Source organism: Agelaius tricolor, unplaced genomic scaffold (genome assembly GCF_023055355.1).
Source record: "Agelaius tricolor isolate 1412-34295 unplaced genomic scaffold, bAgeTri1.0.p SCAF_2, whole genome shotgun sequence".
NCBI lineage: Eukaryota > Metazoa > Chordata > Aves > Passeriformes > Icteridae > Agelaius > Agelaius tricolor.
The window spans coordinates 84293544-84320224 of NW_027269262.1; the positions used below are offsets into that span (position 1 = coordinate 84293544).

Below are 26681 nucleotides of genomic sequence, written 5' to 3' on the forward strand. Positions count from 1 at the left end.
CATAGTCTAACATCCCTTCTGGCCTTTACGTATCAAACATTAGTTACTAATATTCACAAACTGAGCAGAGGGTGGAGGTAAGTAATACTGTTACAGCAGGGAACTGAAGCAGACAGGCCAAATAACTTGCTTAGGGATCACAAAATTTTTCAGTGATTTCACACAGTGATTATACCACACTCTAGCACACAGATCCCATTCTGGCAAAGTAGTGTTGGCAGGAGGAAGTTTTCACTCTGCTCAGTGTGGTGGGTTTGCCTGCATGAAATGTTTGAAGTTTCTGTACCAGGTGAATGGACCCCAGGATATTTTAAGTCACTGGCAAGTTCTTCCTAAGCCTTAAGCCTTGTGTAAGTGATTACCTCTCTCTGCCTGGCCCAGAGGCTGACTTGCCACCTATTCTGTAGAGCTGCTTAAAGCATTCTTATCACACAGCACTTCAGCTTATTTTAATCATCTGTTTTGCAAGCTGAGTAACATTTGCCATGTGTGTGTTTGTTTGTACTCTCATTTTCTTCCAAGGAAAGCATGGTGACATTTTGCCTTGAAAGAGTTTGAAAGAGTTTTCATGTTACTGCTCTGCATGTTTGGTTTTGTTGATTTTTAATAATGCAGTACTGCTATGTGTTTATGTTAGAGAAGGGAGGGTCAATGAAGCATTGACAACATAGCTCTGTCTTTAGGTCCAGATGGTTTTAAGTTGCTGGCAAATTAATTCTCAGTCTTTGCTTTGGCTTCTAAGGAAGCTTGGTGTTTCACATGAGAGTAGAAATGAATTATGGGAGTGAGCAGGAACACAGATGTAGTCTTTGTTATGAGGCTTTAGGTGTTTTCTAGACAATCCAGGTTATGAAGCACCTTGAATTCTAGCTCTTGGTTATTATTTTCAGCAGTTTTATGCACAGGTATTGTAGAGAGTGTAGGATTCCTGAACTACAGTGAATGGTTCTCTGTTAGCTGGAGCCTTGTAGGTGCTGAGACCTTTTTTGTCTGTGGAAACCTTGTTGTTTTGATAGCTGAGAGCTAATGAAAGCATGAGAAGTATAGATGAGGTCAGACCAGGAAAGCAAAAAATTCTATTCAAATCAAAAGAGTAAAAAAACCATTACTTGTGGGTAGTAGGTTACATAATGACTCAGTTGCAGATGTGTCCATGTATCTCTAGCGGGGATACATGACTCCATAGCTGCAAACCCTGTAACTCTCCCCTTGCCTGTTGTGTCTGGCTGAGCTTTACCTCACTGGTGAGCAGCAGCCAGAGGTCTCAGCCAGCCTCAGATTCTCAGTGGTGCTGGTAGATAGTGAAGGATATGTACCTCTTACTTCCTCCTTTGCTTTCATTCTTTGCTCTATACTTTGCCATGCTGAATGAAATGTCTGTTGGTTATCCAGTCCAACATCTGCCCAAAAGAGGTATTCCTCAGGGCTCTGTCCAGTCTGGTCTTGAACACCTACAGAGATGGTGATTCCACCACTTTGTGGACAGTGTTCCAATGTTTGACCACTGGTAAACAACCAATGAATAAAAAATCCTAGTATATAATCTGAATTTCAGATGTTCCAACTTGGATTTTTCATTTCTTGTCCTGTTGCCAGGCTCCTCCAAGAAGACTCTGGCTCCACTCTCCTACCTCTGATCAGGTAGATGTAGGGAGCAGTAATGTCTCCCCTTCATCTTCTCTTTTTAAGACTGAGGAGACCCAGTCCTCTGAGCCTCTCCTTGAATAAATGTTGTCCTGCACCAAACAACTTGATTTTCCTCTTCTGGGCCTACTCCAGTGTGTCCATATTTTGGAGGGTTTTTTTGGGCTGAGCTCCAAATGGACACAGCACTGTGCTGATGTGCTCTGGTCTCCTGTTCAGTTGGCTGAAAGAAACTTGTTACCCTGCACCCACTGAAGGTGAAAAGTCATTCACTAGGGAGCTTCAAGGTCTGAGTCAGAACAGGACCAGATTGTCTCAGATCTAGGACATCCAGTTCAAGTTTTGGTTAATTTAGTACCAGTTCCTCCAGCTTTACTCTTTGTCTTCCCTTTGTATTCACTGAGATACTTTGTAATGATGTGTGCTTCAATGTGCACAGTGCTGTGAGTCTGTGAGGAGTCTGGGTCCAACTGTAATGTCTCAGCACAGTTTTATCAGGCATAAAGCTGCCTTATTTTTAACTTGATGTGAAACTGGGTGGCAGACCTTTTGTTATCATAAAAGAGCCTGGGGTATTAATGTTCGTGTCCATGCCAAATTCCATTGCAGATAACTTTTTTCTCCCTGCCGTTTCACTTTGATAGACCAGTCTGCTTTCCGTGTTGATTTGTGTTTGCGTAAGATTAAATTACTTGTATATTTCATGTTAGAGGTGACTGCAATATAATGGCTGACAGAACTGACCCCATATTGTTTTAATACCAATTTATTTGTGAGGCACATTTCTGTCAGAGCAGGTTTGTTTTGCTTTTTGGATTGTTTTTTTTTTTTGCTGTTATTTAGAATAACCAAATTCCTAAGCTTTTGAGAAGATGCAAGGTTTTTATATTCCTTCTGTTTCTTATTTGTGTTATTTGATGTTCGTGGCAGTTTGACCCTGCCTGGATGCCAAGTGCCCACCAAAGTTGCTCAGTCACTCTCACCCACAGCTGTACAGAGGAGAGAAAATGCAATGAAAACTCATGAGCTGAGATAAGGATGGGGGGACATCACTCACCAATTACTGTCATGGGTAAAACAGACTTGACTTAGGGAAATTAGTTCAATTTATTACCAGTCAAAATCAGAGCAGGATAATGAGGAGCAAAACAAATCCTAAAAACACCTTTCCTTCACCCCTCCCTCTTTACCAGTCTTAGCTTTATTCCCAATTCTCTACCTCCTCCCTCCCCCCTCAGTGGGGAATGGTGGTCACAGTTCATCACAGGTTGTTTCTGCCACTGCTGCTCAGGGACAGAAGTCCTTCCCTTGCTCCAGTGTGGGGTTCCTCTCATGCAGTTCTTCATGAACTTCTCCGATGTGAGTCCATCCCATGGGCTGCAGATCTTCATTAACTGCTCCAGTGTGGCTCCCTTTCCACAGGATGCAGTCCTTCAGGAGCAGGCTGTTCCTGCATGGGTCCCCCACAGGGTCACAAGTCCTGCCACCTCTCTCCATAGGTCTGCAGGTTCCTGCCAGCAGCCTCCTCCAGCATGGGCTTCCCACAGGGGTCACAGCCTCCTTTGGGCACCCACCTGCTCCAGCCTGAGGCTCCTCCATGGGCTGCAGGGGCACAGCTGCCTCACCATCATCTTCACCATGGGCTGCAGGGGAATACCTGCTCTGGTGCCTGGAGCACCTCCTGCCCCTTGTCCTTCACTGACCTTGGTGTCTGCAGAGTTGTTTCTCCCACGTATTCTCATTCCTCTCTGGCCACAATTACTTCTGTGCAATAGCTTTTTTAAATTTCTTAAAGGAAGAGGTACTACAGCAATCACTGATGGGTTCAGCCTTTGCCAGAGGTGGGTCTGTCCTGGAGCTGGCTGGCACTGGCTCTGTTGGACATGGGGGAAGCTTCTAGAGGAGCCAGTCCTACAGCCCTCCCCTGCTACCAAAGTCTTTTGTAATTGAATTGAGCAATCTTGATCATTAACAAATGAAGCATTTTTCTCCTACTAGTACCTCAAAGGGAATAAATCTTAAACTGTATTTGTCCTGCTCATGGGGTTGCAAAATAAATCATCAAAAATAAGCTTACACGGAGTCATAAATTCCAGTCTATGCCTAAAAAAATTGAAGCTGGCATAAGGTGATTTTTAAAAGCATTTCTCTAAAAGACAAACAGCTCCAGTCCAATCAATAAAACAACAATAAAACAAACCCCAAACCCTCTCAGACTCCTCAGTATCTCCTCAGAACTCACATGCTAAGCATTAGCTTCTTGGATCTGGCTCTTCTCTAGCTGTTTCCCAGAGTTAGGCCTCTGTGTCTTTTACTGGCATTGCTCTGGCCTCTGTTCTGCTCTGCTGCCATGGATTGCAGAAGGGGCTGGCCAGCCTAATTGGCTGCACCAGCTTTCTCACCCTGCCCTGTCCTCAAAGCTGCTCTGCTGGAATAAACATACCTGAGCTGCAGAGCATTCCCCTGGTCCCACCTGTTTGCCAGTGACCTCCTGTTGAAAAAACAGGATATTTTGTTAAAATAATAAAAAAATGAGATTTGGTGAACAGATTCATTATTCTAGAGCTGGTGAGCCCAACCTTTGGTTTTCTTTTAAATCTTCTTTCCACAAATTAATGAGTTCTGATTCTGTTTAGTTTACGACTTAGGATGAGATCAGCCCTCCTTACTGCAAGCCTGTGTAAAATGCAGCTTGCACAGTGAATTTCAAAATTACTCCAGACAGATGGTTGTGTGGTTTATGTGCATGTGTTAGCAGCAGCTCTAACACTGAAAAGCACTGGTTTGAATTTCAGTTCTCCCAAGGTGTTCAGTAACACACTTGCTGGATTGATTTGTAAAAGCTTTTTGTTCTTTTTGTTATTAATAAAATTCCTGGTAGTCAATAATGATGAGATTTTACTTGGTTTTTAAATTTATTTTGAAGAGCATGAATAGGACAGCTGAGAAATTCTGGAGACACTGTGTATCAAACATATATGTAACAGGAAATCTCTCAGACAGAGACCCAGCAGATGTCTGCAGTTGCTCTCTGTATCTCCTCTCTGAAATGGCAGCAGGATCCTAGTGAAAGTGAAAAGGCACTGATAGGGATACCAGCAGCTCCTATGCACTTCATGGGAACCTTCTGCTGCTCTCATTTGAGAATAAGACTCCAGTCTCTAAAGTTAGGTCCTTACTTTGTAAGCTTTTGTGGAAGTAATGAATCAAGTAAGATAGATACAATAAAGACACAACTGGCAAGAAGCATTTAAATTGCCAGAATGGCTTGTTGAAGTTACACCACTTTCTGCAAAATATAAAGTGGTAAGTTGTGTTTTACAGCCAGGATGGTTTGCACAGTCAGTTTTATCTTAAGGGTGGAGACAGCAGCCCCCCAGCTGAGAGTGGGAAGAGTCCTTCTGACTTATCTCCCAGCTCAGACGAGGGAGGAGGATCTGAAGAGAGCTGTAAACACCTACACAAGTGTGTGAAGAGTCCAGCTTTCGTTTAGTTGCCCCCAAGGTTTTAGGCATCAGCAGAACTGATCTTGGAGGCTTTGTTCCAGACTTCCCTGCTTCCAGCAGCCCTTGGGCAGCTGTTGTTACACTGAGTTAGTCCAAGGTCTGTGAGCCAAGCTGAGGCTTGGCTTAAACGCTGCTTTCTAACTATTGTTGGCAGAAGCCACAAGTATCATGGCTAACAATGCCTGAGATAGTGAGTGGCCTTTTATTTGCTTGGGGTAAAAGTGGCAGACGTGATTTAAACAAAAATAAAGTTATGCAGGAATCCCAAAATGGGCCAGACTGGTCTCATTTGGGGGGGTTGTGTGTAACAAAGTTTGGTCAAAGAGGAAGATGGAGCTGTAGACATTGCACAAATGCAAGCTAGTATAGCAGTCACAGCACCTGAGGGGGACTGCAAGGGTAATGTAAATCTTAAAATAAAACAATTCTGTTGCTGTTGGTCTTGTAAAAATGTTGTAGGATACATGCTCTGTGCTTTTGTGGAGAGACCATCTCCATCTTGGTTTGCCAGCTGTAGCATCCAGGTGTATCTTTTTAAAATTCTGATGTTTGTCATTCTTATCTGCTTCGGGAAGAGGACTTTGTGGTATTCTCATGCATTTTTGCCGAGCTGTTTCCTAACGCTCTAAGGTCTAACACGGCATGCACGGCGTTCAGATAGGAAAGAGCAGCATAGAGGGGCTGTTATTGCACGAATAAAACGGGAGAGGTCTCACTAAGGTTTTCCCTACGGACACCTCCCGTGCTGCTCCAGTGCCATCTACCGACAGGTTCTTAGGCCGTCGCTCTTCACAGGAATGGACTTGTTTGCTTTGGTAAAACAATCTGCCACAATCCTTCCGAAGTTAGAGAAAATTTCATTTCCTGCAGGCATTGTGGCAGCAACTTCCAAGTTGCGAACAGCAGCTGTGTTTGTAACTACTGGAACAATCTCCTTTGGACTGCTTTCCCATTCACAGAACAGTTTTATGAATTGTTTTAGTATGCTCAATTCACATAAAGCAGAGAATTATTTATTTATTTATTTATTTAATCTTAACATATATGAAGAATCACATTAATTTTGAAAAAGCATCTGGGGGGAAAAGAGCAGTTTGAAACTGGAAAACAGATTTAACAGTGTGTAACAGATTTAACAGATTTTACAGTGGGTAACAGCTCCAGCAAGCAAGAGCTGTTACCCACTACTAATTTGTTCTTGAGCTATGACAGCAAATTGCTGAGCTTGTGCTATTTGAAATTCCCACATAGGCAGAAAGGATCCCTGTTCTGCCAGACTCACTTCAGCAGTAGGAGCATGCTTGGCTGGACATAAGGATTTTCTGTATACAGAGTTCAAACAGGTTAACAAGAAAAGATTTAGGGGCCATACCTCAGAAAGGGTGAAAGCTGGGATTAGGCAAATCACAAAGCTGTGCTTTAGTGTAGATGTGGTGCAAACAGAGGCCTTCAGGGGCTGGATTATGCCTGGCACTCCTGGGTCTGGGGTTCCTGAATATCATCTTCCTTTCCTTGCTTACACTGTCCATAATGGTAAGCCTAGTTAGACAAGCATTTTGCAGCTGAAGCAAATTCCATCCTTTGGATTTTATAATCTATTCATTAGAGCCTCCTCTTGTTTGATTCTTTATCCTTAAATGCATACATTAATCATCCCTGGTAAAGTAAATACTTAATACAGGGGGAGAGCTGTTAACAGTAAATCTGTAAAGTAAAAGTGTAACAGTGGCTTTACCATTCTGTTCCTTAAACTCATTCTCAGCCAGTTTTCTTTAATGGTCATTTTAAAAGATTATTTGTGCACATCATTGGTAAGAAGTCAAAACAACAAGCCCACAGATGTTTGTTATCAGAACTGAACCTCTGATCAGCATGGTTCTGAGTCAGCAAAGCTTGTACCAGGCCAACTCTGGAAAAAGGATGTATAAGGCACCTAAACCCAAAACTGCACACCAGCACTTTTCCAGTGAGCTCTCTGGGATCCATGAATGGGACAGAATGGTTTCCACCCCTCCTGCAGGAAACAGGGCAGATTAAATCCTGGCAAAGAGCAGTCATGATTACTTTTCTCTTGAAACCCTGCCAGTTAAACTTTTCCCCCTGACTTACTTCTGTCATTCAGGATTCACAAAAAATAAGTATTTGCTTCCAGCCTAGTTTGTGCTCCTCTTCACCTGAACATCCCTCTAGGCTGGGACTGGGTTAGGTCATACATCTCCTCCTCTCTGCATATTCTGGCCCTGCAGTGGGCCCGTGTTCAGTGAGGAAAAAGTTCAGGGCTGGAGGGAAGATAAATGCTGTAATCTGGAGAGTAACAAACTGCAGGTTTGCCAAGGGACCAATCACTTCTGAGAGACAATGAGCAACTTGCAGTTCTGACTGCTGCTGTCAGCTCGTTCCTCTGTGCTCAGTGCAAAAAGTGACTCCATTGACTTTGGTTCAGAACTTAAATGGGTGAATAATATCTCCCCTGCTTTTGAGTCAACCCATTTGTGTGAATGCAGGAAGACTGCATTGCACTTCCCTGTGTTGGTTGTTGTTTGCACTCCAGTTCTCTGACACTACTTGACCCTTCTCGGCCGCTGTTGTAGGGAAAAATCTTACCCACACATGCTGGTTTTTAGTGACTTACTGGATGCTTACTGATCCTGTAATGTGATTATTGCCTTGGGCAGAGAGGGGAATGGGGGCAAAAGTGATGTTTCAGAGACTGGAAATTGATGTTTCTGTACCACCATACAATTTGCAGAATCTTGCTGGAGTGAACAGAACTGTTGAAGAAGGGTTTGGAATGTTTTTTTGAAAGATGTGTGCCTGTGCTACAGAACCTGCATCTGGAACTCAAATATTTCCATTTTCTGGTCCTTTTTTAGATTCCAAGATGAACTTGGATGATTTCATCAGTATGAATCCCGAAGTGGGATGGGGCTCAGTGTTCTCCCTTTCAGACTTCGTGCATCGATTTGGCAGTCAGACTGATTACAGCTGTTCCTTGGAAGGACAGTAAAGTGAGCAAAGTTCCTCTGGTTCTGAGTGGATATGTTTTGTTTTGCTGCTCTTACATTGTATTTATGGTTTACATTTCTGTACATGCAATAGGTATTTGGAAAAATAGAACACCCAGACAGAAATGTCATGAACTGAATAAAAATCTTTATTTTAATTATGTAAGAATGCACTTAGTTTTTAATGTCAAATCAAAGGCAGACATGCCACCATAAGCATATTGCTTTTCCAGCTACTGTGCTGAAACTGAAAAGAGCTGCATATTTGGAAAAATATGTGCATAAAGTACTGAATATTGTAGCCTAAATTGCTACATGTTGTCACATTTTAAAAGTGAGATATGGTTTTCTTCATGTTGTGATTGCTGTCAATTATAGACAGTGCAGCTCAGTTTCCTCACTAGCTTTACTGATTAGTCCATGTTTAGCAGAAGTGTAAAGGGAAAATTGATTTAGTAGTTCAGTTGTGAACTTCCATGCACTGTGTAAAACCAGGTAAGTATCCAGGTTTCTGTGCTGTGCCAGAGGAGAATTAAATCCTTCCATTTCAGTGAAATGTTCCAGTGCTGACAGTTCCTGGAAGATGCAGTTGCTATTTTTTGCTTGTCCTGCTGGCTGTGCATTCTCACCTGCTCCCATCTTCTTGCATTTGGTGTTTGTTTGGCCTTGTGGTAATTCAGGGTAATTCTGACAGAAAGAAGGAAGTTTTGTTGAGGGTTTTTTTTTTTTTGCTTCTTGGTTCCTTGAGCTGGCCTGCCTTGAGGTCAGACAGCTGCTCCTGCTGGTGTAAGGAAATCAACAGGGCCATATGGCTGGGGGGAAGGGAGTGAGAAAGCCTCCCTGTTCAGGGCTGTCTGCTGCTGAATATCCTCAGAGGTGATACCAAGCTGCATCCCTGCAGGCATCCCAGGAAAGCCATCGTGCTGACTGAGGGTTTGGAGCAGTCTCACACTTCTTAGAAGAGTGCATTAAACATGGAATTGCAGAAACAGGCTAAAATGAGGTCTTTAATTCTCAGCTTTGGACCTATTCTACTTTATACTCTAGCACATCACAGACTCACAGACTGGTAGAAGAATACTGGTTAGAAGGGTCAGGCAGTCCCTGGTCCAATCTCCTGTTCAAATCAGCTCAGACCAGGTTGCTCAGGGCTTTAGCCAGTCAGGCCTTGGAAACCTACTGGGATTGAGACTACAGTAAACATTTGTGATATATTTCATTCCTGTGAAGAAAAGCACAATAAAGATTTTAAGTATTAAGGGATCATTTTATTTGTAAGTAAAGAAAAATATCGAAACTTGTAAGAATCTTGTATGCATTACCTAGGTTTATTGTTACATACATAGTGTATTACATGGGCTAGTTAGGAGGCCAGTTGTTGTGACACTCCCCTCTGGAGTGGGACAGTTCATCTGCAGTTTCTGTCACTCTGAATCAGCATCACCAGAAGAAACTGAGATGAAACTTGGGATTCCTGATAAACTGGTGCATGAACCCTCCCGAGAGGGAACAGCTGGATTTATATATACTCCTTTGTAAAAGGTCTGATGTATCCATGTTTGGGTGAAATGGCAGCTCTTGATGCTGATGTAGCAGGCACACTGGGGAATGCAGATGTTGGTACTGACTAGTTCTGAGTGATGCTAAGGCTGCTTGTGCCACTGCAGAGCAGCAGCAGTTTGCTGGGTTAGACACAGCAGAGGTGAGAATGCCAAGATCCTCGTTTCAGATGAACAGGTTGTGTTAAGCACTTCTTACCCTTCAAGTGGTTGAGTCTCATAGACACGGAGTTCCTGTGCGTTGCTCAACAGGCCCTTTAAGTTGTTACAGAACATGAGGTTCTCATCCCTCCCTACTTGAGTGTGTCATTTGATTTAACCTCAGCTGGTTTCCGGTGCATGAAATCTGTGACACACTCCCTTTAGTGGGGGTCAAGACACAAGAGCCTGCCTGGTTTAATCTAGTTTCAGCATCAAGGCTGTAAAGAAGAACAGTCACAACCATTATTCAGACTATGCAAGTTTAAAAAAAACCAACGTGAAGAGTTAGTCCTTTTTCTCTGTAATCATTCTGAACGGGTGCTTAATTTTACATGTAGCAGGCTGGGTGTGTGTGATTATAGCTTTTCTATAATTAACCATGGTTCTTGTAAAAAGTTGTCATTCCAGAAGGATCAGTAGAAGCCAGAGAATTATTTAATTCAGTGCTGAGGATGGTGATAGTGTGGTGCTGTCTCTCTAGCCCATCAAGTCTGCGGGCATTTCATCACCTTGCAGGTGGGCATGATATCAGAAGGAAAGAATTTGGGAATATATCAAGTGCTCATTTAGAGCCCAAAATACAAAGAAAAGCTTCTCACTTCACTGTAATTATCAGAAACCAGCTCTTTTCTGGTGTTGATTAGTCCTAGTGTCCCATCAGAGGGACTAAGTGACTTTCCTCCCCTCTTTGGTCCTTTCTCCAGGTAACCCTGACTGGAGTTAGTCAAATAGTTCTGACTGTTTTGTGGAATTTGCTGTGTTTAACCTCTCCTTTCAACACATATTTGATGAATGAGGTGGCTCCACCAGTGTGGCTTCCCCACTGAACACTACAGTAAGTTGCAGACAGCAAAGCAAAGTTTGTTGAGAACCACTTTGCCATGTACCTGCAGAAGTACAAGCAAAGACCTTCCACTGTAAATCTGATGGCAAGGAGGCAACTTCATTGCCAGACATCACTAATTGTCAGCTCTGTGACCAGTGATGTATCTAAACAGTTCATGCTGCAGTGATAGGTTCATGTGTGGGGTACGCTGTATGGCAGAGCACAGCTGCTGCTCCTCAGGTGCAGCTCCAGGCTGGCCAGTGCAGCCACCCAGCTGAGGTGGTGCTGAGGGAGGGCCTCACTCCTTGATGCAGGGGAACTGGGCTCGTGCCACTGAGAGACAGGAAATAACAGGAAAGCATTGGGGGCTGATTGTCTGGGGTGCACTGGCACAACAGGATCAGCCTCTGCTCACTTACACTCCATGCTGTCCATAGCCCTTGAGACTTTGAATCTTTACTGTGTCCAGATGCTTTCCCACTGCATCCAGGACAAAGATGTGCTGCTTATGCACTTTCAGTACAGTGATTTCCTAGTGCATCTTACCTTCCCATTCCCTTTCAGCCTTCTTTGCTTTGTCCTTTTCCATAGTGATGTTTTTCTTTTGTCCAGTTATTACAGTTTTTATGAGCTTAGAGCTGTAAGTGGTGGCTTTTTGGACTGGATGATCCTTGAGTAAGGCATTGAAGAAAGCAAGGGGAAAACCTCCTGCTCTCAGGTCAGTTACTCACAATCCCATGGTCTCCCAACTTCTGTATTCTGTTGATCACTGGAAATGCTCTAAGCCTTTTATTTCTAGACATCATAGGGTGAGAATGATAGCCTTATAATGGGGGCATATCCCATCTCCCAGGTGGTTCCTCCCATCTCCAGCAGGCTATTGCAGCAGCACAAGATGGAACAACCACATCTTTCCTGCCTTTTTCTGTTCTTTGCTGCTGCTTTTTACCTAAGAATATAGTTTATTTGATAAATAACCTCTTTTATTCAGCTGTTTGTGGCTTTTAGAAAAATAGACACTTTTTTCTGGCACGCATTTGTTTGGTCAGTGCATTCTTGCAAACTTGTATGTGACCAGGTCTGTCTTGAGAAAATCCCATTTCTTGGTTGGCCAGCAGAGAGAGCAGTCAGCCTTCAGTGGAAGTGCAGGTTGGGACACTGACAGAGGTGGTCCCCTGCACACTCAGCCCTGCCAGTAGCTGTTACAGTTAGAAATGAATCATTCTGACAGCATTGCAGAGGTGATCTGTACCTTGCAAGGTTGTGGCTGAAGGCTGAGGTATTGCCCTCAACTGCCTGAGCCTGTCATGGCAGTGCAAGCCCATCCTGCACACCAGGGGCTGTATGGCACCATTGTCACACCACGTGCCAGTTTGGGGGACCCGGTCAGCAGATCCCCAAATATATCTGGTCACACTTCCTACCAAAACAGGCCTGTAACACCTTGGGATGTCAGATCAATTGATTAGCTATCAGTTTATATTTAGATACCTGGGGATGCTGCAATCTGACCTGGGCTATTCAGGAAGCAAAGGGGCAATGGGGTGCATTTGTATGAATCAAATTCCAGAATGAGAGCCTTGGTCAGGGCATTTTGACATGTGTGGCCTCCTCTCCTCCTACCCTCATTGTCCAGCCAGAGCCTCATGCATGCTCTGAAGCACCATTGATCTCCAAGCTTCTACTGTAAAATGTCCATCTCTGCTTTTGGACATTTTACAGGTCAGGTTTTCCTTGTTACAACAAATTTGATGCAAATTTTCTCATTTTTCACATTTTTTCCCCTACCTTTTTAGGAAACAAGGATTGTAGACTAAATGACTTGAGAAAACTGTACCAGGGAGTAAGAATGAGGTGTGAAAATACCACCATGTCCCTTCAGTAGTCCCAGTTACCTTGCACTGGGTGTCTTGCAGAACCATTACTGAGATACTGTCCCTGACCCAGGTGGTGGCTGTCCCCCACACCTGGCATGAGCCACAGTGCTGGAGGGGAGGACCTGCAGAGCTTCACTTCACATGTCACCCAGCAGAGCAGATGGATCCAGCTTTGGTGGGCTTGCCCTCCTATGACACTTTGGATTCTCAGGCTTGGAGAATCTCATCTCCTCTCGAGGTGAAACCTGCCCGGACATCTGTCTCTCTTCAGGTAATTACCTTCTCAGAAATTTGAGGGAGAGAATGCTCGTGATTGTCTTCTTCCTTCTGGCTTCCTCCTTATGCAGGACTTAGCCCAGTTGAGGCCAAGGTTAATGGAGCACACCCGAGGAGGGAATGTCTGGAGACATCTGCCCAGGTTTGTGTGCACTTCCCCGTGGAGCTCACCTCTTTTTCTTTATGATCATGGAGTCAGAAGTGAAGCACTCTATACAAATGCAGCCTTTCAGCCAGTTAAATGCAGCTGCAGTAGTTCTGGAAAATCTCTTCAGTTTGACCTAAGATAAACAAATATGGTTGTTTAAGTATCCTCAATGTTTCCTTATACTTACAGTAGGAAATACTTTGGATACTGAGGGCAGTTAAAACAAATCTTACTTAGTTATCTAAGGCCTCTGGCAAGTCCCTGAGTTTCTGAGCGAGCTAAGCCACTTCCTAGGCATGAGGTGTACCAAGCTTCATTTTATAGTCATAAAAATAAGCATTAAGGACCTGGGCTGTGAACTGCCACTCACAATGTCCAACTGAAGTGACATTATTCACCCGATACTTGTGACGAATGTCTGCTTCCTGCTCTGGAAGATGAGCAGGATGTTTCCAGTGAGCTGGATTCCTGACATTATATTACTTAAAAGCAGGAAATGCTCATTTTGCTTGGTTCAGCATCATACCAGCCTTCCCATGCAAGGCTATATCTGGAACCCAAACACTGCAATAAGGCAGGAATCATTATATGTTATTTTTTTTCAAACAGCCTACACAGTAAGAAGATGGTAGTTATCTCAGCCTTCCCTTCTTTTTAGTATGCAATTGTGGTGGCGTGCTTCCCCCTGTCTCAGCCTGGCTGCTGAAATGGCAGCACACCAGCTCCACGCTTGGAGCCATCCCGAGAAAATGTTCTGCTGTGGCTTTTAACCATTAAGCTGTAAAGCTCCTGCTGCTTCCACCATTCTAACTGCTGGGGTGAAGCAAGGCTTGCCAGTCCTTGTTTACAGCAAGTGTAATCAGTTCCACTATTTATACTGTACTCATCACAGAGCACTTTGCTGTATGAAATGGTCACAGTTATATTTATACCAGTACAAAAACAAAGGCGTCACAAATCGAGGCAGCGACATTTGGAGTAATTTTTCCTTGCTGTGTGACAATGTTTCTTTGGCAAGTCAAACTTCTTTCAGGCAGAAAATGGGAAGAAAATACAGCCCACTGTAAGTCAGGAGCCCACCAGCACACCATCTGCACTTGTGTTTTTGTCTTGAAGGAAATGAAGGAAATGCAACTATTTAGTCACGTAACCTCTACCAGTTGCAACCTCGGTACGAATATGCAGGGCTGCCAGCAAACTCCGTGGAGTTGTGTTAGTACAGCTAAAAGCAGAGTTCAATCTGCTTTGCCAGAAGTACTAAAAATACCTTTTAATATGCTACAGTGTGAGTCTGGCCAGAGTTGTTTTCAAATGCATTGTCCATGGAGTTCCCATAAAGTAAACAGAGATCAATATGCTCGGTCCTGAGATGCAAAATAACCAGTGCTGTGGGGCCCAGCTGTTCTCCTTGCTGGTGTCACCAGCAGGGTGCTCCCCCTGCCTTGCTCCCAGCAGGAGGCTGAGAGTTCCAGTGCCCTGCCTGCCATATTTGTCAGAGATCCTTTGCAGGGTAGATTGTTTACTTGTCATTCTCACTTAACTTATTTGATACTTATTAAATAAAACACCCCAGGTTAGGTGCTTTTGAGATCTGAAAGACTAAGTGAGGGACTGTTGCCAGCAAGGAAGACCCACTCACATTCCCAGCCTCTCCTGCTTGCCAGCCTTTCCATGCTCTCATGGTGCATGGAGGTCAGATCCACGCACAGAGGCAAAGCTGCAGCCTCCTTTGAGCTGGTGCTGTGTGAGCAGGGGCACCCTTCCGAGACACAGAGCCTGATGGAACCTTTCTGCCAGTGTTCTCTGTGGCCCTATTGCCTTGAACTGCTGTGGACATCCAGGGCTGTGGAACGGCTCAGCCTGGTCCTGGCCACATGGGTGCAGGTCCCAGCCCTTGCCAGGGACCACGGGGTCCCCTCTGCTCACTGCCTGCAGGGGCAATGCAGACAGTGGAGGTTGCAAGACATTACCACCCTACTAATGATCACAGAATCATAGAATGGTTTGGGTTGGAAGGGACTTTAAATCATCTAATCCCTACCCCCCTGCTGTGGGAGAGACACATTCCACTAGACCATGTTGCTCAGACCCCCATCCAACCTGGCAAGGATGCTTGCTGGGCTTACAGACATCTTCAGAAATGGGGATTATTTGTGGTCATTCAAAAAGTAAATGCCCTGGCTTAGCACAGAGTCCAAAACATCACATGTGGAGACTGCCCAGTGCTGAGGAGCTCTGAAGCCTGACACGTGACAGAAGTACACGTGTGGGTCCAACAGAGGTGTCACCAACTTCACTTGGTTCTCCTCTGAGCTGGAATTGTTGTGTCTCACAGTCAGGTCATCTGCCTGGCCTGCACACTGGAGGAGAGCCTGCTCCCAAACACTGTTAGAGCTGCTCCTTGCTGCTGCTTAATGCCATTGGGAGCTCCAGGGCTATGGCCACTGGCACATGGCTGGATTAGCAAGTGGAAGCTTTGTTTTGAGTTTTCTGTAATAAAATACCATGCTGCTAGGGCACACAGCCTAGCTAGGGTTTCACTGCCCACTTAAGAAAATGAGGGCAAAGGGTGATTAAATATTAAGTGGGATGCAGGATCTCAGTGCATGCAGTTCATGTGGTAACCTGAGGATGGGCTGAGGTAAATGTGGATTCCTAGATGCCTGAGAGGGTACTACAGCAACCCATCCTGGCCAGCAAGAGGAGCTTTGGGGTTTGTCCATCAGTCTCCAGAGCCAGCAGACCTCAGGGGTGACCAGTGTGGCCATGGAGAGACACCAAAATGAGGATCCTTGGAATACCTATATCCTCTTCTATTTAGCTTTCCACCTCTTCTGTAAATCAAACACCATTTCTGGCAGCAGTAGACTGTCAAGCAGGTTACACTGACATCAAGCAGAAGATACTACTGAAAAAAACCAGAAAGGACATTAGTGATTAATGCAGAAACTCCCTCCCAGCCCTCACTCCAGGATGAGCCATGTCCTAAAGCCTCTCCTTCAAGCAAAGCTACTGCTGACAAGAAGTTATTGACCTTCCTTACCCTGCAGAGCGAGACTTCTGAAAGGCAGCTTTTACTCTGTGTGTCCATCTGCATGCACGTGCCCCTGGGCCTCCCCAGGCACACAGAGGTACAGACAGCTCCTTCCACAGCAGCTCATTTGGCAGTGGGTGCTGGCTCCTGAGCTTGCTTTGGCATTAGCAATGGGCAACATTGAATTATTTCCTCACCACTCCCCTTAGCAGCTGGCTCTTCGTGGGGAGGATCCACACCTTGGCTGCTGCTGCCCGGTCAGGTGCAAGTGCTGCAAGGCCTCCTGCTCCACTCCCTCCCTCCCTGGCACAAGCCTGGGCAAGTAAATCTGCATAAATGGAGGCTCTTTCCTTGCTGAGACCCTTAGGCCAACATTCTACAGCTCTTCTAGTGAGTTTAACTTCCATAATCCCCCTTACCCCACACCCCCTTGGAAACACTTAAAGATTTTTTTTCTGATATAAGCTGTGCCAAAGCTTGGTTCCTCTATGAAGACAAACTGGCAGTGGAAACATTGACAGCTATACAGGGAAATATTGTATTGCTTAAAGAACTTTATTTAGACTGCTCCATTGCGGGGACAGTTGTTTGCTGGTTGGGTTGGTATTTTTTTTTCCACTTTGGACGGTGCTAAAGACGCCATAAAATTAACTACACTATTATTCCAGTGATTTGTACACAGCACGTTCATGTGCCTTCAAAATTAAAAGGAATCATGATAAAACTAAGCAAATAAATAGTCTGGAGAGGACTAATCCCTTTCCTCCATGCTCTCAGCAGCCACCAAAGGCAGCGGAATCCCAGGAGGGCAGGAATGGCAGAGCCCGGGCTGAGCGGCGCAGAGGATCCTTGGGAAGGCTTTGTTGCTCTGCTCTAGGGATATTCATGTTCCTGGCCAGCTGACAGCCCGTCAGCGAACGTAAACATCTGGCTCCAGCAGAGCCATGGACGAGGGAGGCAAAGCTGTGCTGTGCACACCATGAGAAGGGTCCCTGCAGCAGCTCCGGCTGCTCACAGCCCGCAGGGAGGAGCGGGCAGGGGCAGGGACACAGGGAGATGCCATCGGGGAGGGACAGTGCTCCTGCAGCAGAGCAGGCACGGGCACAGGGAGATGCCATCGGGGAGGGACAGTGCTCCTGCAGCAGAGCAGGCAATGGCACAGGGAGATGCCATCCAGGAGGGACAGCGCTCCTGCAGCAGAGCGGGCACGGACAGGGACACAGGGAGATGCCATCCAGGAGGGACAGCGCTCCTGCAGCAGAGCGGGCACGGGCAGGGACACAGGGAGATGCCATCCAGGAGGGACAGCGCTCCTGCAGCAGAGCGGGCACGGGCACAGGGAGATGCCATCCAGGAGGGACAGCAGTTCTGCAGCAGAGCAGGCACGGGCAGGGGCACAGGGAGATGCCATTGGGGAGGGACAGCGCTCCTGCAGCAGAGCAGGCACTTGCTCGATGCTTCTGCAGCCTCCCGGGTCCAGGGAGGGTTAAGAAACCACATGAGGGGGCCGGGGAAAGCGCTCAGAGCCTCTGGAAGACGCTGGCAGCGCCGCTCTTGACCGCAGTGTGTTTTGCATCGGACAGCGGCAAATTTGCAGGGAATGGGGGCAATAAGGGGGTAAGGAGCACCCCGGCCAGCTGTCCACACTGGTTCAGCCTTAATTCATGCTCTGGGTTCATTACAGCAAATTTTTAAAGCCTTACCCTTACATGCTCAGCCACTGCAGTATCCCTGTGCTGCTGCTCGGGGCCAATGAGCCTTTGGGCTCTTACTTTCCTCAAGGGCCAAGCAAGGGAATTTTGCATTTTTTCGGCGTCTAATCAGAAAAAACAAAAAATAACTTTGTAAATCTTCAAAAATACCATGAGGGCTTGGGCTGCCTGAGGAGAAGGGGTGCAAGGTGCTGTTATACCCAGGGGTGTTACAGAGCTCTCTGCCTGGCTCAGGGTGCTGCAGGATGTTTTGTAGTGGCTGCTCTCTTGCAGCTGCACATGTGCTGGTGCATGTGTGTGAAATGGGCTTACTTGGCTTTTCCTTCTTCTGAATGTTCAGCATAAGCAGGGAATAATAAAATGCAATTTTTCCACAGGGACCAGAGGAAACAAATTACTGCTCGGGTGTAGCTGAGGGCAGAGTCTCGTGCATTATTTTCTGTGTAATAATTCCCACAAGGCCCTGTGGAAACCCAGCTTTTTTTTTTTTTTTTCTTCTAATTTTTCTACTTCCTTAAACTTTCCAAAATACTCTGCTGTAACATATTTTCCTCAGTCACATGTGTCAGTGAGGAGAGAAAAGGTTAAATTCTCCTTTCCTACTATAATGTAATTCATTTCCTGTTTTTCACAACTGTCTAGACACAGATCTAACGAGCATTAACCCTGAATCCCACCATTGGGTTAAAAATAGAGGCTTTAAATATAAAAAGTGTGTGGTAAAAGTAAGATTGTAGGTTTCTACCTACCACCAGGAGACAATGTTTTTGAATGAGAACCATTTAATTAGCCATAAGTAACAAAAAAAATTACTTCAGTTTCAGAGGTTTAAAAAGGCTCCTGGTTGCTTTATATATACCAGCAGTAACACAGGCCCTGCTGAGCTGTGGCATGGACAGGTTGATTCCCCCTCAGGAGTTATATTTGTCTGGATTTACACCTCCAGCTATATTAAAAAAAGAAAGAATAAATTCCACTTCAGTCGGAGAGCTATAAAAAGATTGGGAGAAAGTAATTTAAGAGAGGACCAATACTGAAAACCTTGGTCAGCTTCTGGTGGGAGACACATAGGCAAAATGTGCCCCAAACTCCAGGGGAAAAAGTGATGGGTCTGGTACCAAGAGACAGCTCCTACTGAGAAAGCAAGGCCACAGAGTGCTGGGTCCCAGGCTGGCACAGCACTGGAATTCCTGCAGCCACGACCAGGCCAGAGGGGCTCCAGCAGCTTAGACTGGATCATGTTTGGGCTGGAGGCTGGCCCCAGGCTGAGCCAGGCAATTGCCCCCCGTGGGTGTGCAGCCTCCTCTGACACTTCCCACCAGCTGGGCTGCCACACTGGAGTGGGAGGAAGGAGAGAAAGAGGTTTCTGGCTTGGAGCATGAGCTAAATCCCTCACAAAAGTGAGTTTTGCTTGTGGAGGGAAAGCAAGAAAAAGCAAAACTGTAGCCCACCCCAGCTTGGCACAGGGTGCAGACAGGGAGTGAGGCAGCTTCTTGGCTGACAGTTTATTACACACACCTTTCGCATCAAAGATTACCCACAGAGACATCATATTTTATGAACTTTAAGAATAAAAATAAATGCTGGTAAGAATTAGCTTAACTCAATGCTTAAAAGCCCTGCTAAAATAAGTCAAAATTCCTGGTGTGTTGTGACAAGGAGGAACTCGCATTTCCTGCACTGACTGCGTTTCTCTGTCTACAAACACAAGTCCCATGGGGTGGTTTGTTTATTTATCCTGTGAAGCTGGGAGTGGGTGTCTTTCCTGTCCCACCACCCACCTCCAGCCTCTGCATGAAAGCAGCAGCACCATCAGGAGCTCTGGACTGGACCTGGCACCTCAGCTGCAACCTGTGTGTGCTGCTGTCTGTGTTCAAGGTCTATACTTACCAGAACTGAAATTATCCAAGGAAAACATATTAAAAAGACATTTGCTTGTTTTCAACTAAAAAGTGCAGTATGCTGTGCATCAAGAATGGTGAGGAGTGAACTAGTGTCCTTCCAGCCTAGAGAAGGCCTTTGAACCAACATGAGTTATTTATAGAGCCTTTTAGAAAACAGCTCTTTCAAAGTTCTGCAATTTTGATCATAAGAACAGCTCAGGTTTTGTCAAAAATAAAGCAATCCCCTACATGGCTCACCCCTGTAAAGCAAAGAAGTAGAAATGAGGATTAGGGAAAGCTGGGGCAAAGCAGAGTCACAATTTTAATATTCATTGTATAAGAGGTTTTCAAAATGTTTTTTGGCTGAACTTCTTTTATTAGGCTCTAAGACAGGCAGTGAGGGCACTCCAAGGAAGTGTACAGGGTGACTTGTTACCATTGATCAAGGTAACAAGTAACAAACCCTCATCCAGGTTTCAGGATGCCTCTCCCTCTATCCCTGACTGCACCTAAAAGGGTGGAGGTGGTAGCAGCAGTAACATAAAAATGGGGCCCAACATACTCCTAAAAAGGTCTAGTATTCCCCTTAAAGGACTTAGTCTTTGCACATTTAGTCTATTAAAATAAGTAGAGCTGGCTATTAAAAAAAAATTGAATCAGAAGTATGTCTTAACAAGAGCTTTCTCTTGTTTAAAAGGCTTTGTGATCTTGTCCCATACTGTGTTTCCAGGGACTTGTGTCTGGGGGGTGCAACCCTGTAACTGCAGATCTGAGCCACAGCCTCACTACAGAGACTTAGGAAACCACGCAAACATACCTTATATGACAGTGCAAATGACACTGAAAACAAAACATCTGCATTTTGTGCTTATTTCCATAGCTGGCCGAGCTTTCATGAGACAAGTAATCCTGTTTTATCATAACTTCTGTTCCAACCAGAGGCATGTTTCATTTGCCTTCTCAACTGCTTTTCCCCAATTCATTAGGAGTCACTTCAGTGGGCTCCTACTCACAGTCCCTCTGAGCAAGAGCCTGGGCCAGGCTGTTTGCAGTCCTGACACTAACAAGATGCAATCCTTCCCCACCCCCCAAAAAAGATTTAAAAATAATCACTCAAGCAATATGACTGGAAAAACCCCAGTATTTTATAAGCCATAAGGTGGAGCTGAAGGTCTCAGATCAGTGTGAGCACTGCTGATCTCTTTTGGGGCAGGAATCACTCCTGTGCTGTGGGCACAGAATCATGAGCACAAGGCTCCCTGTGAGCACGGGTTCTGTTGGAAGCCAGGGCTCATTTCCCTTTGAGACAGGATGAAGCAATAGCTCTATCTGGGATCTCTTACTGTGACAACGAGCCAAGTTCTGGATGTTCCTGCCGAACAGTCTTTGCTTACAGTCATCAGGAGCTCAAGGCTGATAAGGTCACCACCTTGGAAGCAATGAGACAACCAACTCTGTGGTTCACATTGTTTGAACATTTATTGCAATTCAGTGTCAAAAATGTTTTACAAAAATACTGTCTGCACAGAACAGCTATAAAAATCAGTTGAACATGCAAGGAAAGAGGAAAAAAGTGTGCAAATTTATAATGGAAGGATTTTAACCACACAATAATATTAAACAGAAGTCTAATATAAGGGATGCCTTTCACTTCATATCATCTCTAGTTAAAACTTCAAGGAAAAATAAAACAGAACACACGCTCTCTTCCATATATAAGTATTTATAATTACTGTAGATTAGTTCCTAAAGATGAGCATATTTTCTATTTCAAATTAAAATGTTCTCTTGGTAGCTGACATGTTAGCATTCTGTGCAGCACAGGATGGCTAAAGAAAGGCAAATTCCACCCTCAGTTGCCCTCCCAGAAGGAGAACCACAACACTTGGTCAATAGAGAGGGAATTTCTCTGGTGTCAAGAGTATCTATATACTTCAGACTGCATGTATCAAGGACAAGATGGATTTGTTCTCCTGCAAAGCTGATTTGCTACTAACAAAATCACTGGAGGAAGACACTGGATAGAAATTAGGTGCTGGTAAAGACTCAGAGCCAGCAGCCACAGACTGACAGCTGTGTGGAAGGGCTGACCACAGCTTCAGAGCCTGGAACCAGCATCACCACAACCAAAGAGCTGAGAAAGCAGCACAAGCAGAACACCAGAGTCCCAACCCTTGAAGGAGGGAGTGAGTCTGTACCAGCCTGATCAGCCATCAGCTCCACAGGGCCTGTGCTTGTGCAAACAGGCCAGCTACAAGAGGGACATTTTAATTTAAAGCTATGTCTTTCTGGCAAGGTGCTGATCTACAGAGAAGATGTGCAACACATTTGTAAGGACAACCGCAGAGGACAATGCTGCTTTGCTGTACCAAGCAGGAGATCAGTGTGAAAAGCACATCTGGTTTGTTTGCTACACAATAGGATTTGAAATGCTCCTGCTCTAAATGAAATTCTAGCAACTAAGGGCCAAGGAATTTTCTGGGCAAGAAAAGCTGGTTTAGTACCTGTGTATGTTCTAAAAGGTGACAACTTCCCAAAAGTAATTGAAGTCAAACAGAAATGGGAATACAAACAGTTTAAACCTGGGGCAAAGAAAAACAATATAAAATATATTCCCATATACAGAAAGTGGCAGGGTGCAATTAAATGTTTACATACAAAGCAATGTCTTCAGAGCAATACGCATTTTCCTAATCACTTTACATAATTAAGGATCTAGCAACTCCCACAGTTAAAAAAAAAAGAAACCCAAAAAACTTAAGAGGAGGTACACACACTTTATGATCAAACTTCAGCATACCATAGTTAGTGTAAATGGCTTAAGGTATGTACAGCTGAAATCGTGCCTCTTGAAATGGCCACCACATCAAAAACTGGCCTCTTCTGGAAAGCTGAAACAGAGATCTCCAGGATCTCTCCCTTCCTAAGCCTCCTTCCCTTGCATGGATCTATTTTTCCTCTTCAGAGCACCATGTTCTATGCTGTTGCACTAGTTAATACATCCTCTAAAGACAATGAGATTTCCCTGGAGATGCTGGCAAGAGAAAACCCCAAAGAGAGGAAAAGCTCTCCTTTTCTAGTATAAGAACAGATGCATATCTAATGGAAATGCATCAACTAACTGGAAAGTGAAATGCCATTTGAAAAGAACATTCCATTTCCAAAATACAAGCAAAAGTCTGTTTTTCCCTTCACAACAGCTTTGCCACAATTGTCTTAAAATGAAGAAGTCCTTTTTTGCCTGAGAGCAGCCTTAAACCATCCCACCTGGAAGCCCCTGACATCACTGTCAATTCTGTAACTCTGCCACCCTCAGCCAGGCAGATGCCTTTGCACTAAAATACTGATGGCTTTGTCTGTAAATGAGTAAGGTGTTTGGATGCAACAGCATTTTGTTTTAAATACAAACCAAGAGTCTTGAATTCACTGCAACATCTCCCTGTACCAGCCACTCAAGAAACAATGGGTCCCCAAAGTGAGCAAGGCCATCTTTGACAATTGCTGCAGCAGGAGGGTAATGACTGAGGCAGTAACTGAATAAAGCTTATTCTGTTTCTTTTTGTTTAGTCTGTTTTGTTCTGTACAGTAGTTGCTTGGTTTGCTGCTAGTTTGGACACTGACAGCAATATCCCAAGACCTCACACAAGCAACAGACAAGTGTTCATGTATAACAAATCATCTTCAGCACTTTGACCCTTACAGTGCTAAGAAATAAAATACACAGCAATTGAAATAAGTTTTAAAAATAGGAGCCTCAGTTGCACATTAAATCTGTTGTCAGTATGACCCATGGTCTCTGGGTAGAGGAGGCCAGTGAAGGGTTGATAGAGGCAATGGCTGGAGCCCAGACCTTCCCAAATCACAGCTCAATGTTGAGAATTCCCATCTTCTTACACAAGGAATGCAGTAGGCCAGATTCAAATCTGAGCTTAAAATGCACTCAGTGTCACAATCTCCCAGAGGGTAAGTGCTAAGCACATATGCAGAGTAGGCAGAATGCTGCAGCCTTTCATACCAAAATACTGTTGCCTTCCCATCACAACAGGCTGGCTCACCATGGGTGGCAGAGGCAAAACTACAAAACAAACCAACCCCAAGTCAGAGCTGGAAACAAAAGATGCCAAAGGGACAGGTCTTCTCACTGCTGGAAAAAGGAGCTACAGGACTCTCCAAATTCAGTGGCAATGCTTCACTCATTTCACTTGCAAGTTTCACTCCTTAATGTCCTCACTCACTGAAGCCAGATTTCAGCCTTGTCTACCCGCTGCCATCAACGCAGGAAGGAAAACAGAAACTGGCCTCCTTTACTCACAAACATCCCCCCCCCAAACAAGCACAAGTGTTTTTCCAAGGTAGCAGTTTTTAAATCACTTTCAGTTGACATGGGTATGATCAGGAGGCTTATGCTTTCCACCAGCAGTCAAACTGATGAATGGGGCATCAACACCAAGATAAAGCTTGTTATCCTGCATGTGTTTTCCCCTCCTCTCTGGAGAGTGACAAGCTCTGGGCTAAGGGTGGTGCAGGCTCACAGAACTCTCTGGAAGAGCAAAAACTCAGGATTTGCTGTTAGGTGGCTGGAGAAGGGCAGTTCTTGACAGCATTTTCCACGTTTTCTTCCCCTCTTCCCACTGCTCCATCTAGAGGCAGCTTTTTTCCCTTTTCACATCTCTTCCAAGAATATGCAAAGTGACTTAGTTTGCAAAAATGCAAATACTGTCATTTAAAAATACAAACAGCTGCAGAAAAGTGTTCAAAGTCAGTTATAAAAATGTAAAAAAAGGAACAGCATATTTAACAATAATTAACTCAAGTAGTTCTTCCTGAATTGTCCTGAGTACTCCTTTTCCTCAAAATTTTTGTACAAAGTCACACACAACCCACTAAATATTTACCCTTATGAGGTATCCCGCTTACATCATACACAGAGAAAGTGCTATACAGGAAATCTACTAGCAAACAGCAAAAACTTTCCACTGCAGGTTTTCAGACTGCTATGAATGAGCTGGATTCTTCAAGCTCCACTGTAGAGAAAAGTGAAGCATTGCATGCAAAAGAGGAGACAGTGAACCAGATCACAACCATGGTGAAGTGGCCACTTACTCTGTAGGACTGAAAATTTAGCTCTGGGTTAGGGTCAGAAGATCCCACAAAGCAGCTCAGCACTGGAAGCAGAAGGGACCAGGGTCCTTGGGTCTTTACCCCTGGCATGGACAAAGAACCAAAGATATCAGTATGTTGGAAATCCCTTGCTTACCCAAGCCCTGACTGCTAAATACCAATCACTCCCTAAACTCCAGGGCTCTGAAACAAAACATTTGCTGCCAGTCTTCCAGTGAATAAAAACCGCATCATTTAATGAGATTCAGTGGCCCAGTTGCCCCTATATTTTACCAGCTCGAAGATGACTGAATTCACTTGACAGCAGTGGGAATACAGAGCAGTGTATATCTTGGAAAACATGGGCTCGAAAAAACAGATTCTAACCTCACTTAGGATTTTAACTAGTGCAATTAACCTAATGAAGCAGATAAGAATTTACCTTGTGAGATTAAATCCAGTCCTTTGTTTCCCTATCATAGAACTTCCTCCCTTATAGATAATGCTCATCCTTTTGTCTTCTCTTGTCACATTTGCATGGTCTTTCATGAAACCAACAAATCAAAAGAGGATGGAGTAAATTCTTAGGTATTCGTATGGTGCCTATTGTCTAGGCATTCAAGCACTGAGTAGAGCAAGAAAACTAATGTAAAGAGGTAAGCATTAATACAGGAAAAGATGCTTACTATCACAAACATTTCCCTTTAAATCATTGTACAAAATACAAAAGTTCACATTGTACACTGGAGTTTTGTTTGAAAGGTACTCAATCTATTGGAGGTAGAAAGTGGTATGTTGCAATTCTGTCTTGCAAGTAGGCTAGATTTCTATCCTAAGTATTTTAGAATGTGTCCTTTTAAAAACACAAATGTATTATTAAACTTGTCACAGGGATATTTTTCATAAATATTTCTAAAATGTCATACTTATAAATATGTATGCTAAATAAAACCAGATGGAGGAACAGTTCAACAGTCCTAGCCTCATATTGCTTTCTCTCTATTAGAAACAAACCAAAAGAGTTCTCAAATGGATGTGGGGCAAATTCATTTTAACTTCTAAAAACAAAGAATGAAGGTCTTTTTGCCCTGTATCTTGTACTCTGATGATAAAAAAGGGACTCTGTACAACATGCTGTATTTATACACCATTCCTATGGAACTCTGTATTCCTTAAGTGCTGCTTGTCAGTGAGCAACTTCACCTTTCTTCTCCGAGATCCTCTTGTTCCTTGACTCAGGAGCTTCAAGCAAACATGAATATTTACACTATTTACAAATGGAGTGTCCAAGCTCTGTGACAGTGTCCTGTAGGAATTGCATAGGCTGCGCTGACCCAAGTTCAGAACCTGAACAAGTTGATAAACTCTTGTGGTGAAAGAGAGGTGGAGCAAGTCTCTGGGTTGTTGGCTGTGCAGGGGTGATCAGTACCCTGGGAAAGAGAAAACAATTCTATTTAGAGAGGCTGCAGAAAGGCTGCCAAAGCATCAGCCAACTTAGCACTGCCCCTCTGCCAGACATCCCATGTGCAAATAGGTAGAGCAGAGCCCAGAATAGTAGACAGCTCAGAACTGGAATTAATAACTTAGGGGCAAGTCATCAAAAAAAGAAGCAGCAAGGATCCAATTAATTCTGTTCCCCTCTTCTGAGGGAAGAGAGGCTAGAGCCTACCATCAGCTACTGGAGTTTAACTCCAGAGACATGCCTTGCATATCACCACAGTGGTCAGCAGATTTTTGTCCCGAGCTGTTTTGCAGCCATCAGCTTTCATTCCAGCTAATCCTGTTGCCAAGACCTCCATTTGCATATAATGGGTAGAGGAAGCTGCTGGCAGTACTAAAATGATTTCTTGCAGGCAGCCCTAAAACATTCCCCCCCATTTTCCAACCCTCTGGCCCCAATGGGCACTACT

At 44.5% G+C, this 26681-nt stretch overlaps 2 protein-coding genes across 9 annotated transcripts in view; one reads left to right on the top strand and one right to left on the bottom strand.

Annotated features, from left to right (window-relative positions):
* NTAQ1 (N-terminal glutamine amidase 1) overlaps window positions 1-26681 on the top strand; it is a 34822-nt gene that overhangs the window by 3862 nt on the left and 4279 nt on the right. The window contains exons 6-7 of one of the 6 annotated variants that reach the window (XR_011678394.1): window positions 8024-8158; window positions 12658-12889. Coding sequence is in view for 5 of the 6 variants with exons in the window: in XM_071421751.1 (XP_071277852.1) it covers window positions 3152-3594 (443 nt within the window). In the remaining variant the exon portion in view is untranslated. Of the gene's footprint in view, window positions 1-1596; window positions 1755-3143; window positions 4533-8023; window positions 8317-12657; window positions 12890-26681 lie in introns of those variants that run through there. The other 5 variants (XM_071421753.1, XM_071421752.1, XM_071421751.1 and 2 more) reach the window with 5 other exon arrangements.
* FBXO32 (F-box protein 32) overlaps window positions 2453-26681 on the bottom strand; it is a 42912-nt gene continuing 18683 nt past the window's right edge. The window contains exons 9-11 of one of the 3 annotated variants that reach the window (XR_011678393.1): window positions 25975-26201; window positions 12898-13175; window positions 2453-4135 (exon numbers count right to left, since the gene is read on the bottom strand). Coding sequence is in view for 1 of the 3 variants with exons in the window: in XM_071421750.1 (XP_071277851.1) it covers window positions 26112-26201 (90 nt within the window). In the remaining 2 variants the exon portion in view is untranslated. Of the gene's footprint in view, window positions 4136-12897; window positions 13176-21131; window positions 26202-26681 lie in introns of those variants that run through there. The other 2 variants (XR_011678392.1, XM_071421750.1) reach the window with 2 other exon arrangements.